This window comes from Vigna umbellata, chromosome 8 (assembly GCF_029865625.1).
Source record: "Vigna umbellata cultivar VRB3 chromosome 8, Vumbellata_1.0, whole genome shotgun sequence".
NCBI lineage: Eukaryota > Viridiplantae > Streptophyta > Magnoliopsida > Fabales > Fabaceae > Vigna > Vigna umbellata.
The window spans coordinates 45675829-45694205 of record NC_142172.1 but is presented as its reverse complement, the minus strand read 5'-3'; the positions used below and the strand labels follow the sequence as shown (position 1 = coordinate 45694205).

The 18377-nt window shown below is 39.7% G+C and overlaps 3 protein-coding genes across 3 annotated transcripts; 1 reads left to right on the top strand and 2 right to left on the bottom strand.

Annotated features, from left to right (window-relative positions):
* The first annotated feature begins 8934 nt into the window (after positions 1–8934).
* On the top strand, positions 8935–10026 carry LOC148194804 (putative fasciclin-like arabinogalactan protein 20). The gene has a single exon (XM_088097880.1). The coding sequence runs from the start codon at positions 8935–8937 to the stop codon at positions 9919–9921; it is 987 nt and encodes a 328-aa protein (XP_087954006.1). The 3' UTR covers positions 9922–10026.
* Positions 10027–10842: 816 nt separating this feature from the next.
* LOC148194803 (putative fasciclin-like arabinogalactan protein 20) lies at positions 10843–11936 on the bottom strand. Its single transcript, XM_088097857.1, has one exon. It carries the CDS (start codon positions 11891–11893, stop codon positions 10907–10909), a length of 987 nt encoding a protein of 328 aa, XP_087953983.1. The 5' UTR covers positions 11894–11936; the 3' UTR covers positions 10843–10906.
* A 1129-nt stretch (positions 11937–13065) lies between these two features.
* Positions 13066–17464, bottom strand: LOC124844687 (uncharacterized). The gene is made up of 9 exons (XM_047321672.2): positions 17015–17464; positions 16548–16729; positions 15515–15693; positions 14891–15175; positions 14756–14814; positions 14623–14659; positions 14444–14515; positions 13989–14310; positions 13066–13631 (listed from the first exon to the last, which is right to left on the bottom strand). The coding sequence occupies exons 1-9, from the start codon at positions 17124–17126 to the stop codon at positions 13242–13244; spliced, it is 1638 nt and encodes a 545-aa protein (XP_047177628.2). The 5' UTR covers positions 17127–17464; the 3' UTR covers positions 13066–13241.
* Positions 17465–18377: the final 913 nt, after the last annotated feature.

The following is an 18377-nucleotide window of genomic DNA, read 5'->3' as shown; positions in this document are numbered from 1 at the left end:
TCATGTTAATTTCCATTTTATCTCAAAGGCTTAGTCACAAACTTATAATTTCACGACTAGAACCAGTGACAAGACCATAAAAATGCATGAGAAAAAGAAAGGAAAGAAAACAAAATGTATCAAAAGATATAGTGATATGTACAAGTTATTGGATTTTATTAAGCAAAAATGAGGGTTATAAGACCGCACATATCTCCCTTTGTGCCCTAATGAAGGTTGAACACTTAAGATCCAAGGTTAGGTATATGGAATCTCACAAGGATGGTTACCTGAACCTAAAGATCAACGGCCACTAGAGCTATGGCCCCCTTCATAGCATCTCCACAACAGTCGAGTAATCAACTAGGTGTGAAAACACATATGAAGAGAACAGACTCTAGCTGGAGTTCTCACGATAGCCAAACAGGAAGTACATCCCAGAGTGACACCGCTACACAACTCCTCTAATTCTAAGCTACGCTCAGACCCGGGTATAGGGCCCCACTCATGATATGCCAAAAGTGTGTGTGTGAAGGGAGGAAATTATGCACACCCAAACCCTCACCTGCAAAACAACCAGAAAAATTCCCAGGCAGATATAAACATATTGTCTACCCTAGGGTTCAATATTCCACAATTATTGCAGTTATTCCGAATATCACACATAGATAGAGAAAAGGGAAAGAAAAACACAAAGCAAAACCACATCAAATTCGCGCATCTAATTAAATGGCTCGACTCTCTGAAGACGTCCCCAGTGGAGTCGCCATCTGTCGCAACCGGAATCGCGACGGGACGACGATCCAAAAAAGAAACGGGTTTTAAAAAGAGATTTGGAGTCGCCACCATAGTTTATTATGGAAAACTATGGAAAAACCTCAAAATGATAAAGCACGGTCCACGAAAACCATATTCTGGGTTCGGGAGTCGGTTACGTGTAGGGAAGGTGTTAGCACCCTACAACGCCTGCCCTAAGGCAGTACCTTTAACTAAATGCGCGAATATGATGTGGTTTCAAAATGTTTAACTATCCCTAAAATGAAAATAAAAATAAACAAAATATATTTTTTAAGTTTTTTGGGCCCGACAAGGATTGACCTTGCTCCTACGTATTCTCATTCAAAATGAGAAATCAGGGTTACGTAGTTCTAGCTGAGAGATTACTTGTAGTTTGGGAATATTTTAGTATTTTTAATAAAGAAGGAAAAGGTTTTCTAGCACAAGGCCTACGCGAGCGGTCGCACGTGTGCTTAAACCTTTTCAAAATATTTTTTATTTGATTTTTAATTTTTGTAGGAGAAAAGGAAAAGATTTTCAGCACAAGGCCTACGCGAGCGGTCGCACGTGTGCTTAAACCTTTTTCAAAATATTTTTATTTAATTTTTAATTTTTATAAAAGAAAAGGAAAAGATTTTCAGCACAAGGCCTACGCGAGCGGTCGCACGTGTGCTTAAACCTTTTTCAAAATATTTTTATTTAATTTTTAATTTTTGTAGGAGAAAAGGAAAAGATTTTCAGCACAAGGCCTACGCGAGCGGTCGCACGTGTGCTTAAACCTTTTTCAAAATATTTTTATTTGATTTTTAATTTTTGTAGAAGAAAAGGAAAAGATTTTCAGCACAAGGCCTACGCGAGCGGTCGCACGTGTGCTTAAACCTTTTTCAAAATATTTTTATTTAATTTTTAATTTTTATAAAAGAAAAGGAAAAGATTTTCAGCACAAGGCCTACGCGAGCGGTCGCACGTGTGCTTAAACCTTTTTCAAAATATTTTTATTTAATTTTTAATTTTTATAAAAGAAAAGGAAAAGATTTTCAGCACAAGGCCTACGCGAGCGGTCGCACGTGTGCTTAAACCTTTTCAAAATATTTTTTTAAAAAACTTAATTTTGAAGTAATAATAATAAAAAAATAAAATAAATAAATAAATAAATAAATAAATAAATAAAAATAAAAAAAATATAGTAGTGTTTAAATAAAAAATGGGAGTGTCTAAATGAGAAATTGGGGTGTCCAAACCATTTTTCCTTTTATAAAGAGATTGGGCCTAAACCCAAGCTAAAAGGGGTGCGGAAGTGAGAACAGGGTCTGCGCGAAGTTGAAAGGAGTTTTTTTACTTGAACCAGGCCCAGCACTGGCCCGAGGGTGCATGGGGAGTGCGCGGGTGAGAAGCAGGGGGCTACGGAAGAAAAGGGTTTTTCTCCCCTTGGGCTTGACCCAATATTGGCCCGGGGTGGCTTTCCAGACCTAGAACCCCCTAGGGGTTCAGCCTTCCCCCTCCCCATTTGCACGTTTCACTCTGAAGCACCTAAGACCCAAGGTCTCTTCTCAGAGCAAAAAAAAAAAAAAAAAAAAAATCCCAGGTGTGCATCACCTACACACGCGCATACCACTGCTCCCGTCTGACCAGTCACCGTGAGCCGCCCTCGATCGTTCTCAGCATTGCCGGCAAGCTCAGGCACCACCGCAAACGTTGCCGCCCGTGGGTCACTGCCTTCTCTCTTTCTCGTCTCTGCGCCACGCTGCGCCACGCCGCGCCTCGATCCGGCCACCCAGGGAGGGACTTCACCTCCGTCGCACCTTCACCGTTCAACTACCACATCTTATTCCGATCGACCGCCGCGAACCCGAATAGCCACCGCGACGAAAACGACCCTCGCGTCCATGCCTAACTTGCCGCCACTCACCACCGCGACACAGCCACCATGCCACCACTTCCTTCGATCTTGGCATCGGCGGCAAACCCAAACACCATCGAATCCGTTTCCAACCGCGGCGCCGTCAGCCTTGGAGGCCACCACCGATGGGTTCTCCTATTGTTCTTGGTGATTGATGCTTAATTTCGGTGGTGTTGTGCAATGCAGGTTAAGGATGGAGATGGTGTTATGCGTGAGTTGGGATGGAGGTTCCAATGGGTGAATGGAATGGTTATGTGAAGATGAAGATATTGTTTTGTTATTTTCCTTTCTGCTGTGTTTTTCTGGTGAACATCCAGTTTAATGATTCAAGTTCATTGCTGATGATTTGAGATGGACAGAGGCGCGGGGCATAGGGTGAACAGAGGCATTAAAGGCTGCTAAAAATAGGAGAATTCATGATGTTTAGGGATTTTGGAACGGATTGGCTGTTTTTCTAGCTTCACCATGCAGGGTGTGGTGTTAAGGGGAATAGGGTGTGTTCATGGGAAGGGGATGAAAGAATGCGATAAGAATCTCGGAGGGAGAATGTGGAAGACTCACCATAGTATATACTCCAACCAAACGAAATAAGCATAAAAGGTAGTATAATGCAGTAAGCGTACGTGAGCATAGAAGGGAGCAAGCTGCTTACCTCTCGGAGCTCTACTGGCTGCTGCTTGCTGCGAGAATCCGGTGACTTCCTTTCGCCGGTGCCGGTGCCAATGCTATATGATTTCAGATGGATTGTTACTCGTGTGCCTCCCCCTTTCTTTTTCTCTCTGACCCCCCCAACAAAATCCTCCTCCCGAATCCTGGGAAAAATCCTTTTCTCTAACCACCTGATCCCCTCCTTTTTTCCTTCCAAAAAATCTTAGAAAATATTCCCTCTAACAAACCGGTTCCCCCTCCTCAGACATGCTTCCCCTTTTCCACGTTTTTTTATCTTTTTCTATTTCCCCCTTTTTTTAACTTTTATTTTATTTTTTAATTGTTTTCAATTTTAATTTTATTTTTCAATTTTTTAATTATTTTGATTAATTAACTCTATTAAAACAAATTGAAAATAAGAAAAATAGAAATTGAATTAAAAACAAAAAATCTAAATACATAGAATAAAACAAAAAGGTAAAATAATAAAAAGGAAAATAATAAATAACCAATAAAAATAGAATTTTTTACAACCCGGACAAAATTGAGTGTTGACACGAATTTTAAAGTAAATAACTAAGAAAGCAACAATTTTGAATTATATTATACTACAATTCATGATTGGGTCAGTTTATTTTGGTTATGTTCTTGAACTTCTATAAAACTATATTGACATTAAAACAACATATTGTTATGTTGTAAGGTATTCATTAAAATATCTTAAATATCTTAAACAGTTAAGATATTTATCAAGCCACTAACCACATTTTTAGGTAAGGTGGTTATTTTTATTTTGCTTATAAATACAATGACAGGACCAGAGTCCAGGTACGTTCTCTTTATGCTCTAGAGACCCTAGAATAATATTTCAGAGCAGTATCATAATTACTCTCTGGAGAGCTGAGGCTCCATAATTCACATCTGACTTGAGCGTCGGAGTATCTTTGCAGGTACCTCCCCCTCCTTTGGCGAGTATGAAGAGCAACAATTGGAGAAGAGCAAGCGTCCCAGACAGCATCCCAGACAGCTTTCCAGACAGCTTCCCAGACAGCCAGGAGCAATAAAGACACACCGGACAAATGTACACCGAAACATTTTGGCGCCCACCGTGGGGCCGAGTGTCATCTCACAAAAACCGCAAGAGGAGCACTCGGTCTCGATGAATCTTTTTTTCGGAAAGAGCTACTTCCTCAAATCGCTGCATTGCCACCAAGAGTCTCCTCCGCGAGCCATTAACGCCACCGCGAACACCTCTGCGAAGTCGCGTCGATAAGCACCTTAATTCAGAGGTATCATCAAATCGGGGAGTGTAAAAGATCTACTGGGAGCGAAAAACACTTGTATCTTTTTGTCCCATCGAAGTGCAACGGTGAATCCATTTCCATGAAATCGTGAACGCACATCGAATCTCTCTTTCCGTTATGTTTGACGACATCGTTCCTTGCTTATCCACTCAATAACACTCTTCCATTTCTTGTATCGTCCCTACTGGACGAGAGATCTTCCATGAGCGTGTCCAATAAATGGAGAGCAATGCCACCGCACCACCACCAGCAGCCTCTCTACACTCGCACGCGCCAGATCGAAACCACAATTCCTAATTCCCCAAATTCCCAATTACACCAGAAATTGCAGAACGCCGAAAATCCTAAATTCCCAAATCAATGACAAGCCCTTTCGGCGCCTCCAGGTCTGCCGCATTGTCAGACCCACCCTCCACGTCTTCCGCAGGACTCGCTCCATCCACGCCTCGTTCGGTTCTGCCTCCACATGATCGGCCATTTCACCTAACGGATGTGCGGCTTCGAGCGTCCAACAATCAGCCGTTCGTCCTCGTCTTTGGATTCGAACGCTCGACACTTAATGTGGACGAGCGTTCAAACAAAAGACCGTTCGTCCTCGACCCTCGGATACAAACGCTCCACACTTAATGTGGACGAGCGTTCAAACAAAAGACCGTTCGTCCTCGCCCTTGGACTCGAACGCTCGACACTCAATGCGGACGAGCGTTCAAACAGTAGATCGTTCGTCCTCGTCCTTCGGATTCGAACGCCTGACAATTCCTATGGACGAGCGTTCAAGCAATCAGCCGTTCGTCCTCGCCCTTTGGATTCGAACGCTCGATATTCAATGTGGACGAGCGTTCAAACAGTAGATCGTTCGTCCTCGCCCTTCGGATTCGAACGCCCGACAATCCTTGTGGACGAGCGTTCAAGCAATCAGCCGTTCGTCCTCGCCCATTGGACTCGAACGCTCGACACTCAATGTGGACGAGCGTTCAAACAGTAGATCGTTCGTCCTCGTCTTCGGATTCGAACGCTCGACAATCACTGTGTACGAGCGTCCTTGTTGTCGGACGTTCGTTCTGTCGGCCTCAACGTTTGGCCATCCGTGGCCTCAACCATTCGGCCACCAGTCTCAACAACGTTCGGCCATCTTTGGCCTCGACCGTTCGGCCACCCGTCTCCCTTACGTTCGGCAACTCGGTCTGAACCGTTCGTCCACTCGGATTCACAAGCGTTCGCCCATTCGACTAACATGATGCTCGCCCATTGGTCCTCAATGACGTTCAGCGTCTTGGTCTCAACCGTTCGGCCAACAATTCTCAGTGACGTTCGGAGAATCAGCATGAAGCGTTTCAGCATTCATTCTAACGGCCGTTCGGCCTAAAGCGTTTGGCACTTCCCTCACATTGACGTTCGGTCTATACCGCTCGACCATACATCTGCACGAGCACTCAAGACTTGGGCCGTTCGTCCCCACCGATGATCAGCCAGTCGGACTCAATAACGTTCGTCCGCTTGCCTCAATTGTTGAACTGTAGGTCTCAATTACGGTCGGCCGCTTGGCCTCCACCCTTTCGCCTCAGTCGTTCGGCGATTTGCGTCTCAAGCATTCCAGCATTCGTTTTCACGAACGCTCGGCCTAAAGCGTCCAACACTCAGCCTCCCTGTTGTTCGACAACTCGACCTCTACGGCTCGACCATCTATCGGCACGCCCGTTCCACCATGCGATCCTATTGACGTTCGACCACCAGGTTTAAAACGCTCTATATTTTTATATATTGTATATGTTGCGCAGGTCACAGTGCACGGTCAACCGAAAACCGGGCGTTCTAAGGAATTCACTCCATGTCCACGAGCGTTCTACGGGATACACTCCCGCTGGTAGATGTTCGCCCTAGAACACCCAGGTACATTGAACAAAGGGATACACTCCCGCTGGTAGATGTTCGCCCTAGAACACCCAGGTACATTGAACAAAGGGATACACTCCCGCTGGTAGATGTTCGCCCTAGAACACCCAGGTACATTGAACAAAGGGATACACTCCCGCTGGTAGATGTTCGCCCTAGAACACCCAGGTACATTGAACAAAGGGATACACTCCCGCTGGTAGATGTTCGCCCTAGAACACCCAGGTACATTGAACAAAGGGATACACTCCCGCTGGTAGATGTTCGCCCTAGAACACCCAGACCATCAAACCTAGGGGACCATCCTCTAGCCTATCTTATGTTCGCCCAATCACATCAATATCAACGAACGTTCAAAGAGTCGGCCGTTCGGCCTCAAAAGCGTTCGCCATTTACTTTCAACAGCCCGACCATCAATATCAACGAACATTCAAAGAGTCGGCCGTTCGGCCTCAAAAGCGTTCGTCATTTGGTTCAGCGAGCGTTCGCAAACCGCTCGTCAATTCGTGTGTACGAGCGTTCAAACACCGCTCGATCGCTTGTCAATTCATGTGGACGAGCATTCCAATACCGCTCGACAAATCCATGTTAACGAGCGTTGAAATACCGCTCGACAATCCATTTCAGCGAACGTTCAAATACCGCTCGACAAGCCATGTGACGAGCATTCAAACCGTCCACGCGTTCAACCTACGTGTCGAGCGTCCAAACCGCTCTCACGCCAACGATGTTCGTTCTCTTGGGGCCAATCGTTCGGTCATTAGATTGTCGAGCGTTCGTCACTTCGACCATCATCGACGTTCGGCCTCAAGGGCCCAACATTCACTCAGTGATCATTCGGCCATCATTCCATCTCTTTGACGTTCGGCCTCTAGCGTTCGGTAATGCACGATCTCAACACTCAATCGTTCGGCCATACTCTTGTTCGGCCTCGGGTACGTAAATGACGTTCGTCCTGAAACGTCCCGCACTAGGCCTCGCGTATGTCAATGACGTTCGTCCTGAAACGTCCCAAACTCACCCTAGCGTACGACAGTGACGTTCGTTCCACCGGCCTCAACGTTCGGCCATTAGATTTCTTTGACGTTCGGCCTAGAGCGTTCGTCACTTCGCTCATCATCGACATTCGATCTCTAGCGCTCGACCTCACGTGCTACTCGACCGCTCGACAACTCATGTGTACGAGCATCCAGACATTCGACCATTTGGTTTCTGCAGCTCACCCTTTGGTTTCGAACGCTCGACTAGTTCAGCCTCCTGACGTTCGACAACTTCGCCTCAACCGTTCGGACACCCATCTCATTGACGTTCGCCCAGCATCCCAAACAGCTTTCCAGACAGCTTCCCAGACAGCCAGGAACAATAAAAACACACCAGACAAATGTACACCGAAACACATATCAATCTATTCCTTTGTCCATTTGATTATAATGCCAAAACCGATAGATGTATGCTTCAACTATTTTATCAACTATCATCCAAAACATATTTTCAAAATCTTATTATGACTTTATAAAAATGAAGTAGCTATTACAATTCACAAATAAACATATTTAATAAAATTATTTTTCTTAGACGTAAGTAATTAAAAACTTTATAATTACTACAGTTTTCTTTACTTGATGCAATCCACGAGGATGTAAATGTTACATTGTATTACAAAATAGGTTGTTTGAAAACACATCTTAAAAATCATAATTATTATGACATACAAAAGAAAACTCAAAATAATAGTAAATATATATTTATCAAAAGCTAATATCTCAACATATAAATCAGGTACAACAACAATTACAATCATATAACAATCCTACAACACACTTTAAATTAACAATCACTATTTAAATCAAACAATTACATATTTACATCTCGTTCATTTACTTTGATTCTATTTTCAAAATAAATTCAACATTATTCATAAATTAATTAAGTTTTTAACATGTTTCGATAACTACTAAAACTGACTTATATACTTATACAAATAAAATTTATTTTAATCAGCAACATCAATATCCATATATTTAATTTAACTTGTCTAAAAAACTAAAATTTTAAATATCTAACACATAAAAGTTTTGTTATTAATAAATGACACTAATTATTATTCTACTAAGTTGACACTTTTATTATAAACAAATTTCTATTAAATAATCAATTTAATGTTTAACAAATTCTTTTCTAGATAGTAAATAAAATAAAAGATATGGTCCATAAAAGAAAAGACTCCTTTTTAATACATTTTATGATATAATAATTATTTTATGTTATCAAAATTTTCAATGTAATATCATATTTAGATATAAATATAATTACAACAATTAAATTTATATATCTAAATATTATTTATTTAAATAATGTAATAATTAAAAAAAAAGGCGGGTCTCGGACTTTTTAAAATATTGTTAGGCGGCAACGCCACGTTTATGCTTCATAATGGAGTCCTCGCTCGCGCTCCTCTTCTTCATCCCCTCCTTCGTCTTGTCCTCTCTCTGCCATGCACTACCGCGCGAAGCCGTATTTGACGCCGCCGATGTCCTCTTGGATTCAGGGTTCGTGTCTATGGCTCTAACACTAGAAGTCGTTGCCGAAAGGCTTCTAGAGCAGTCTCCTTCTGCCACCGTCTTCGCTCCCTCCGATTCCGCGTTCAAGAAATCTGGCCAGCCGTCTCTTGATCTCCTCCGCTTCCACCTCGCGCCGCTCCCGCTCACCTCGTCCAGTCTCCGCCTCCTAAGCGCCGGCGCAAGGATCCCGACAATGCTCACCGGCCAGTCTCTCACCGTCACAACCTCTCCATCCGATCGTGCAACCTCCATTAACAACATAAAACTCACGCCATCGCCAATCTACGACGATGGTTTTCTTTTAGTCTACGGCATTGACAGGTTCTTTGATCCTAACTTTCAATTTAACGTTCAAGGTCCTAGTTCTGATTCGAACTCCTTTTGTTCTGCCAAGAACCGTACCTCTGGTGCTTCCGATTCCTTTAACCGAGCCATCCAAACCCTAAAAAGTGGTGGATACTCCGCTGTGGCTTCGTTTCTTGGAATGCAGCTATCCGGTGTCGCGGAGCCAAACGGAATCACCGTGTTCGCTCCGGCGGACGACTCGGTGATGAACCGCATAGGCGATTTCGACCAGTATCCTTCGTTCTTTCGCCGGCACGTCGTACCGTGCCGGTTTCTGTGGAACGATCTCATGAATTTCGGCGACGGATTTATGTTGCCGACGTTCTTGGATGGATTCAACATCAACATCACAAGATCTGACGGCGTTTTGATTCTTAACGGGGTTCCGGTGTTCTTTCCTGATCTGTTCTTTAACGACAGGGTCGTGGTTCACGGTGTTAGCGATATTCTGGTGGCACAAAGCGAAACGTTTCAAGAAAACCAGAAAAACCTGTTTGATCCTTTTGAATTTTGAGTATGTGAAAAATTTAACGACCGTCAACTTTAGCATACACGTGATTGATAGTGTAAAAACCCGAATGTCTTCGTTTTGCATACACGTGTGACGTTGAAAAGGGTTTTTTTTTTTCTTTTCTCGTTCTTCTTTTTCTTTATTTTTTTTAATAAAAACTCTGTCGAGTTCTATTTTAAATATCCGATTCTTTAAATATTTTTTTTTATTTAATTTACACTTTCAACGTTCAAGATAACACCAGTTACTTACAGTTACCTAATATTTAATTATTTTATATGCATCTATGGCATTCTTTATAATGTAGAAATAAAAAAAGAAATATGGAAATTTTTTAACCTTTCAAAAAAAAAATCTTCAAGAGATGTATCAGAATAGTAAATAACTACATAGTACTCTAGAATTTAAAATACACAAAAAAAGTGCAGAAAAGAAATAATAATAATTAAATGTCAAATACAAAGAAAAACACAAAAATAATATATTATTTCGAGTTCAATTTTGGCTATTCTTGTATCCAAAAGAACTCACTAAGAACTCAATTTGAAGATGATGATGGAGTATTTATTTTATGGAAGTTGTTCTTTCTTTTCTAAATATTTTTAAATTGACAGGTAATGAACCTTAAATTACTTTGAAAGTTCTGGGTAAATAATTAATTTCCTTTTCTGTGCGTGTGAAACATTACTTATTTTTTATAATTTAAAATAGTTTCAATTAATTTCTCCAAGAAAATTATAAATTTACGTATAAAAAAGTTCTCTGTTGTTCTTCTAACTAACAAAATAAAAAAGTCATGTATTTTTTCTTCTAAAATTAATTACATGTTTATTAAAAAAGAATTGTTAACGTGAGATATTCAGGGAAGTCAAATAGAAGAAATGAAAGCATGATATTGACAACATCACACATGCAAAACAAAAAAGTAAGAGTCTCTGCAGTAACAACCACTACCCTAAAGTTGACAGTCGTTAAATTTTACACATACTCAAAATTCAAAAGGGTCAAACAGGTTTTTCTGGTTTTCTTGAAACGTTTCGTCTTGTGCCACCAGAATATCGCTAACACCGTGAACCACGACCCTGTCGTTAAAGAAGAGATCAGGAAATAACACCGGAACTCCGTTAAGAATCAAAACGCCGTCAGATCTGGTGATGTTGATGCTGAATCCATCCAAGAACGTCGGCAACATAAATCCGTCGCCGAAATTCACGAGATCGTTCCACAGAAACCGGCACGGCACGACGTGCCGGCGAAAGAACGAAGGATACTGGTCGAAATCGCCTATGCGGTTCATCACCGAGTCATCCGCCGGAGCGAACACAGTGATTCCGCTTGGCTCCGCGACACCGGACAACTGCATTCCAAGAAACGAAGCCACAGCGGAGTATCCACCACTTTTTAGGGTTTGGATGGCTCGGTTAAAGGAATCAGAAGCACCAGAGGTGCGGTTCTTGGCAGAACAGGAGGAGTTCGAATCAGAACTAGGACCTTGACCGTTAAATTGAAAGTTAGGATCAAAGAACCTGTCAATGCCGTAGACTAAAAGAAAACCATCGTCGTAGATTGGTGATGGCGTGAGTTTTATGTTGTTAATGGAGGTTGCGCGATCGGATGGAGAGGTTGTGACGGTGAGAGACTGGCCGGTGAGCATTGTCGGGATCCTTGCGCCGGCGCTTAGGAGGCGGAGACTGGACGGGGTGAGCGGGAGCGGCGCGAGGTGGAAGCGGAGGAGGTCAAGGGACGGCTGGCCAGATTTCTTGAACGCGGAATCGGAGGGAGCGAAGACGGTGGCAGAAGGAGACTGCTCTAGAAGCCTTTCGGCAACGACTTCTAGTGTTAGAGCCATAGACACGAACCCTGAATCCAAGAGGACATCGGCGGCGTCAAATACGGCTTCGCGCGGTAGTGCATGACAGAAAGAGGATAAGACGAAGGAGAGGATGAAGAAGAGGAGCGCGAGCGAGGACGCCATTGATGAACCTCAAGATTTGGCGGGATTTTGGAACTTTCTACTATTGAACCCTACGAAGAAGTAAACACGCCTTCCAGTACCTTATATGTAAGTTAATTGTTAACCTATCAAAATAAAATGCTTTTTATATTATTCTTCTCTATTTACTTTTAATCAGAGCTCTCAACATGTCTAAGTCACTTGCTTATTACCTGATTTAATCCAGTTTATTTATTAACAAGCAGAATCCATTCAATCTAATCTGATCTATTGTATGTTAATGAGTTAAATAGATCGAGTTAGAGACTCACTTAATATTTTTTTTAAAATAAATAAAATTACAATTTTTTTAATTTAAATTTAAATAAATTTCATTATTATAAAATGATGTTAAATTCAAAAAAAATAAATAAATAAAATAAAATAATATTATAATATATCTCAAAAAATGAACAAATAAATTTTCAATATTAATAATTTTTATATGACTTATCCATTTATAAGATTAGAATTTTAAATGGATAAATTAATAATATTTTTTTTCTCTTAAACATTTTATTAATTCACATTTACAATACAATAAAAAAGTTAATTAATAATATTAAAAAATAATAATAAATAATTAAATTAAATTGTGGATTGGTGTTAACCTAACTCATCACACATTCTACTAAAGTAAGCCGAATTCTAAGTTGATCAGATTGAAAACTAGTCCGTATAAAAAAAATCACATTTTTTTCAAACTCAACTCGACTCACCCAATCCAACCCGTGGTTGATCAAATTGATCCACGGATTATAATCCATTTTGACAAACACTAATTTTAATAATAGTTGATTGTACCCTATTTTCCTTTTTTTTTTCTTGTGCAATATTTCCAATATATATATATATATATTCAAAGGACTACACCATGAAAGTGATATGATACCACATTACAGGAAAAGGTAAAATGGTACTAAAATTATTATAAAGAAATTTGGAACAATTTTTCAACAGCTAACTAGAATTAATATATATATTTGAAATTTTTTAAAAATCCTCATCTACAATCTTTCGATAGCTTTAATTATACAACTAGAGATTGATTCTTCCTTTAGAAAAAAGTTTGATCGATAATACTAAGAATTTAAAATGGTTGAAATTAGTAGTGTGGTTCTAGCTTTGTTTGCATGTCACGATGAATTTAAAGCTAAAAACAAAAATGAAATTGCTTTCTTTATATGGACAAAATGTTGCAGTAGACTGGCTTTGGCTTTTCTTTTCAAGCTCAGATGCAGCTTCGCAGCACCTTTGTTTCATCCCGATACATAGTAGGGAACTCTAAAACAATAAACTCTACTTTATCAACTGACTTTTATTTTACAATCTATACATTACTATTTGCATTTGTCGAGGGTAAATTTGTGGCGGTTTCTGCCAAGGATGACTTCTCAAACACTTCCCCTCTTCGGGGGCGGTTTGCATAGAGTATCCAAAGAACAAGGCAGAGCAGAACACCAACTGAAACGAGGGCAAGTCCTACATTGATAATCTTGAGGTAGTGGTTTAATGGAGGACAGTAGCTTGAAGTAATTTTTGTGAATGCATCTCTCACAAAATTGCAATTCTGAAGGCTAAGTAAAGGTGGGGTGTAATGTTCTAACGCATAGCTTTCATTCACTGCAGCCACTATCTGCAAGTAAATCTCTGGTGTAACCCTGCCAACTGTAGTGCAAATGCCAGATTCAGATACCTCACATTCAAAGTTCTTCCAAACCTGAAAAATTTTAATCAACGAACTAAATTATACTACTTGCAGAAATCGATAATAGAACACGATGCAAAAAAATTATAACTATTGAGATACTACTTTTCATCAGATTTCCTATGGGGCCATGGAAAAATAATAAAAATAGTCACAAGTTATGTAAAATGCTTTCATTTGGCATTAAACAAATTATATGACACGCAGATGGAGTTCATAGCACTCAAATTTTTTACCACTTCAGAGTTCTACTGAGAATCCAAAGCTTAAAAGAACTAACATTTCTCTCAATAGAAACGCGCTTGAATTTTTTACCGGAGGGCAGTGAAATAAAGCTTCTAAAAGCCACCAAGCGATGAAGAAAATTACCATTGAGGCATTGGCGGAAGAAACTTCCTGATCTGTACATTGACGCTCTTGAAGCTGAGAGTCAAAAGGGTAGCATAAAGATGGCATTACAGCCCCAGACTGATTGTAGTAGCCAGGACTTCCTTGTGTTATATTTAGGTTTGCAGAATTATAGATGAACTCATTGACAACATTTGCAATGTTGGTGACCACTTGCTTACTTTGGAAGAGTGTTTGGTTTGTGGTACTCTGATCAACACACGGAAGGACATTACTAAGAGCAGATTCGGTGTGTGGATTTGCCACCCATTCTCCCATAGCCATGCAGGTATCAGAAATCGCACTGTAAAAGAAACAGCTTCCTCATATCAGGTTTGGTTGTTAATGTTAGCTTTTGAACATACAGAAATTCCATAACATAAAGATAATTGGTTGTTAAGAAGTTAAACTAAGATCTATTAGATATAATGACTTACTTATTAAGGATCATGAATACTCCACAAAGAATGAACGTGGTAGCAACCAGTAACCATCCAGTGATAACAAATCTGCAAAACATTTTAAGAATTCAGACAGAAGAACATAACAAGGACTAATGTATATGAGGCATTATAAACAAACGTAACACCAATAGACATAGACAAACATAACTTACATGAGGATTGCGTGCTGATATCCAAGGACAGAAAGGACTGCAAAAAAATAAATGAGTCAGTTATAACCAAGAACTCGGGAACATAAATATAAAATTAGCTCAATTTCTTCATAATTTTATGATCAACAAATACCTAGCCCAACAAGAGCCAACAGGAGCATCACAGCTGCTACAACATACAAAGCTAGACGCCTGCAAAATGTACACGGTTTTAGTATCATACATGGATGGGGTATAACTCTCTAGAATCAGTTTTATGATTACATACACATCATTGAATACTCTTCGAATTTTTACTGAATTTTCATTTGTCTTCTCAGAAAGTGTGTCTGCTGCAGTATTTAGATCCACATTCAGCTTGTCAATACCATCCATGACATCAGATGGAAGAACAATCCTAGTGACATTGATAGTTTTTGCAAGGGAGAGATACTCTGTGACATTTCTTAGAGTTTGCACTGTATAATCTGACTGATTGACAAAATAATGAAGGGTGTCCAAGGCTTGACCATGAAATTTATCCTGCCCAACAGAAAGGAGGATACATCCAGTCCTGTGTAATTAAAAGAACAGGTATGTATGTTAGCATCCACACTTGAATTTGTGATGAATAAAACGTAGAGCTGGCAGTATATAGAAATTTTACATGTATTGAGCAAAAAGATATTATCACTAAATTATCATCATCATGTGGTATTTTTTCACTGAAAAGTGAAAACCAAAATAAAACATCCATAGCACATAATTTTGAATTATTGATTATCAATTATGCAAATAGCTTACTATTTTTTTTTCCGTATCTATGATAAATGGGGAAGAAAAAGGACAATTTTGAGGAAATACAGCATCCCACGAAGAAATTAACAAAGGGAGCTTGGAAATAGAGACTTACGCAGCAGCAAAAGTGAATGATATAAGCAGTATAAGACAAATCCTTTGTGAATGATTTGATCCTTTGCCCTTTATGGTAATTGCCCATCCACAACATAGATGAATCACAAGCGCCAAGCCAAACGAGATAAACCACAAGGCAGCAAGAATAAAACCAGCTGCACCCGTGAATCCAACAGACTGCAGTGAAATGAGAAGAATAGAATATTAAAAGGTAGAACAAACCGTGTAACTGAACAATAGGCTCCAAACATCAAATTTGACAAAACAAAACAAAGGAAACAAAAATGAAAATTAAAGCCCTAGATATAAACTAGTTAAGGAATAGATGTACATCTTCAGCTGTTAACTATACAGCGGTGGCAATGGTCATCGTGACTTTAATGTGCAAAGAACTATCACATTGGTAAGTAGGGGTGTAGTTGTAGTAGACAATTCAGTTAGTTCAATGAGTCAGTGGTTATATGTTATTTAGACAGTGAGCTGTTAACTAACTATTTTAATTGTGTGCTATACATTGCAACGCTGTACACGTGATATACAGAAGTGAGAAATAAAATTCTCTGTTCAGCATCTCTTGTTCTTTCTCTTTTCTCTTTTTCCTTCTGTTTTTGAGCGTGTTCTAAAAACAGTAAGAGTGTATTTTTGAAGAAACAACCTATTATGTGATCATTTAATGATCTCTTACTAAATGAGATAGCCATAAATTTCACATGTATAACGACAAAACTTATTTGATTAAGCTAAAAAAACTTACAGGAGTCATAAATCCAAATAAGCTTCATAAAAACTCTACAAAACTCTCCCTGGGACTACTGTTAACGAAAACATTAATTTTGCGTATCTACATTTCCTAATGACAAAACAACCATACAGATGGAAAGTGGAGAACAATAGCATCCTAGGATGTTCGATGAGAATTGTTAGGCAAAATGCAAGAACTCCAATTCTCAACATGGAATTGGCACTGATCATAAAACAAATCATCCATCCATTTTAAAACACGATGATCAGGAAGGAGAAACAGCACTTACAGCCCAATAATGCTGATCTGCAATGTCCCAACCACCTCGATAGCGTTGGAATCCTCGCAGAATGTCAGGTCTATTGGTCCTGTTTGCCGCCAGAATAAGAACATCCATACCTTTAGGCCCTGGTGCTGGAGCTACCTGAGTGAATTCACTCTTCCATTGACCCAAATTCTCTTCTCCCTCCCCTGAAAAAATTGATACAGACAAACAAAATTTAACCAAATCACACGTGCAAGCAAAGCAAAAACAGATGAAACTAAACCAAAACCCCCAATAATCTAAAATGCAAACATTCTAAGGCCTCCCAACTTTCCATTTCCCCAATCCTCACAGACAAAAATTATGAAAATCCAGCATGAAGCAAAAGCTGACACCAATTTTTGATCTTTCATTCCAAGTCCCAATCTTTCCACGATCTACACCCAACCCATTACCGTATTCAGAAGCGAGAACGAAGGAGAAAACCGAACCTATGATAAACTTGACGCGATGCCGAATCGACCCAGTTGGAGAAAAAGCTGAAACCGAGCTGAGAAACAGTGACACGAGGAACAAGAACCCAATGAAGGGAAAGAACTTCATTTTGTTATCCAAAATGACTTCAGAACTCACACTCGACAACTCACGCCGCCATTTTTTATTTCCGAGAAGAACCAAGCAAAAAAGTTCCGGCGAAGAAACAAGTAGTGAACAGAAATCAAAACCTTCATGGGGAGATCAGAATCTCTTAACCCAGGCGCTGAGGTTACATCGAATCAAAGAACGGTGCTTAGATTGGGAGATTGGGTGCAAGACTGAGAAAAGAAAGTGTGATGATGAGAGAAGGGGCAGAGAGTCACATGGGAATGGTGCGGTGTGTACACACCGATGAATGAATTCTACTACTGACGTGAGTGAGAAAAACAGAAAACGCGGGTGCGCATTTTATCGTTTTATCTACCGTAAATCATGCTTACTTCCATGTTATCCGCGTAAAAGCACTTTATCCTAACATTTTTAAAAAAATTTCCCAAAATAATCTAAGTTTTAAAAACTAGGGTTGCAACTATAATTTAATCGCAAAGTTTAGAATATTAAAATAGTAATAATAATAATATTTATTCGTGGATCTGTTGAAGTCCTCTGCATATAAAAAAAAGCAGTTAATCGAGTTTCCTAAAATAAAAGGAGTGGATTTCCTTAACCGACACTAACTAAAGTCACTTGTTTCGGTGCTGGTGGCGCGCACTAGACACTGATTGGTCTGTTTGACGCGGTCACACTTTTCATTTTAATTTATGTCCCTTTCCTAATGTCATTAAATAAAAGTTGTTAGTTTTTCTTAGGGGTAATAAACATAGGTAGTTGATCTAGGTTTGGTTTAATTTAGGTATTGAAGTGGAAATAACAAAAGAGTGCAACATGTGCCACAATGTTGCTGTCAATCTGGCACCAAATGATCCAACCAGTGGTTGTAGATTAAACCAATTGTTTCTCATTCACACTATTATGAGATCATTGTTATTTTTAGCTATATTATTTGCATTAATTATTCTTAGTAATATTATTTAATCAAACTGCATATTAACATGAGTATTGACTTAATAAAATATTATACTATTTTTTACGATGGCCAACTTAATAAAACACTACCTAGTTCCATGATTGAGATTATTGAAGCACGCTAAACGGTGGTATTTAATTATTAATTAAATAAGAAAATATTAATATGATTATTTCACATTATATATAGATTAGCATGATTGTGGGAAGCTAGGGTAAGATTTGGTGAGGAAAGAATGAGATTAGTTGAAGGGTGGGTCCCAGTTACTTTCGGCTTGGGTTGCGTGCGAG

Bases quoted from the DNA above. Each gene is read 5' to 3' on its own strand.
- LOC148194804 (XM_088097880.1), top strand. From the start codon at position 8,935: ATGGAGTCCTCGCTCGCGCTCCTCTTCTTCATCCCCTCCTTCGTCTTG.
- LOC148194803 (XM_088097857.1), bottom strand. From the start codon at position 11,893: ATGGCGTCCTCGCTCGCGCTCCTCTTCTTCATCCTCTCCTTCGTCTTA.
- LOC124844687 (XM_047321672.2), bottom strand. From the start codon at position 17,126: ATGAAGTTCTTTCCCTTCATTGGGTTCTTGTTCCTCGTGTCACTGTTT. The intron at 15,176-15,514 runs GTAAGTCTCTAT...TTAATTACACAG, and splicing joins TCATTCACTTTTGCTGCTGC to GACTGGATGTATCCTCCTTT. The intron at 13,632-13,988 runs GTAATTTTCTTC...AAAATTTTTCAG, and splicing joins CTTCCGCCAATGCCTCAATG to GTTTGGAAGAACTTTGAATG.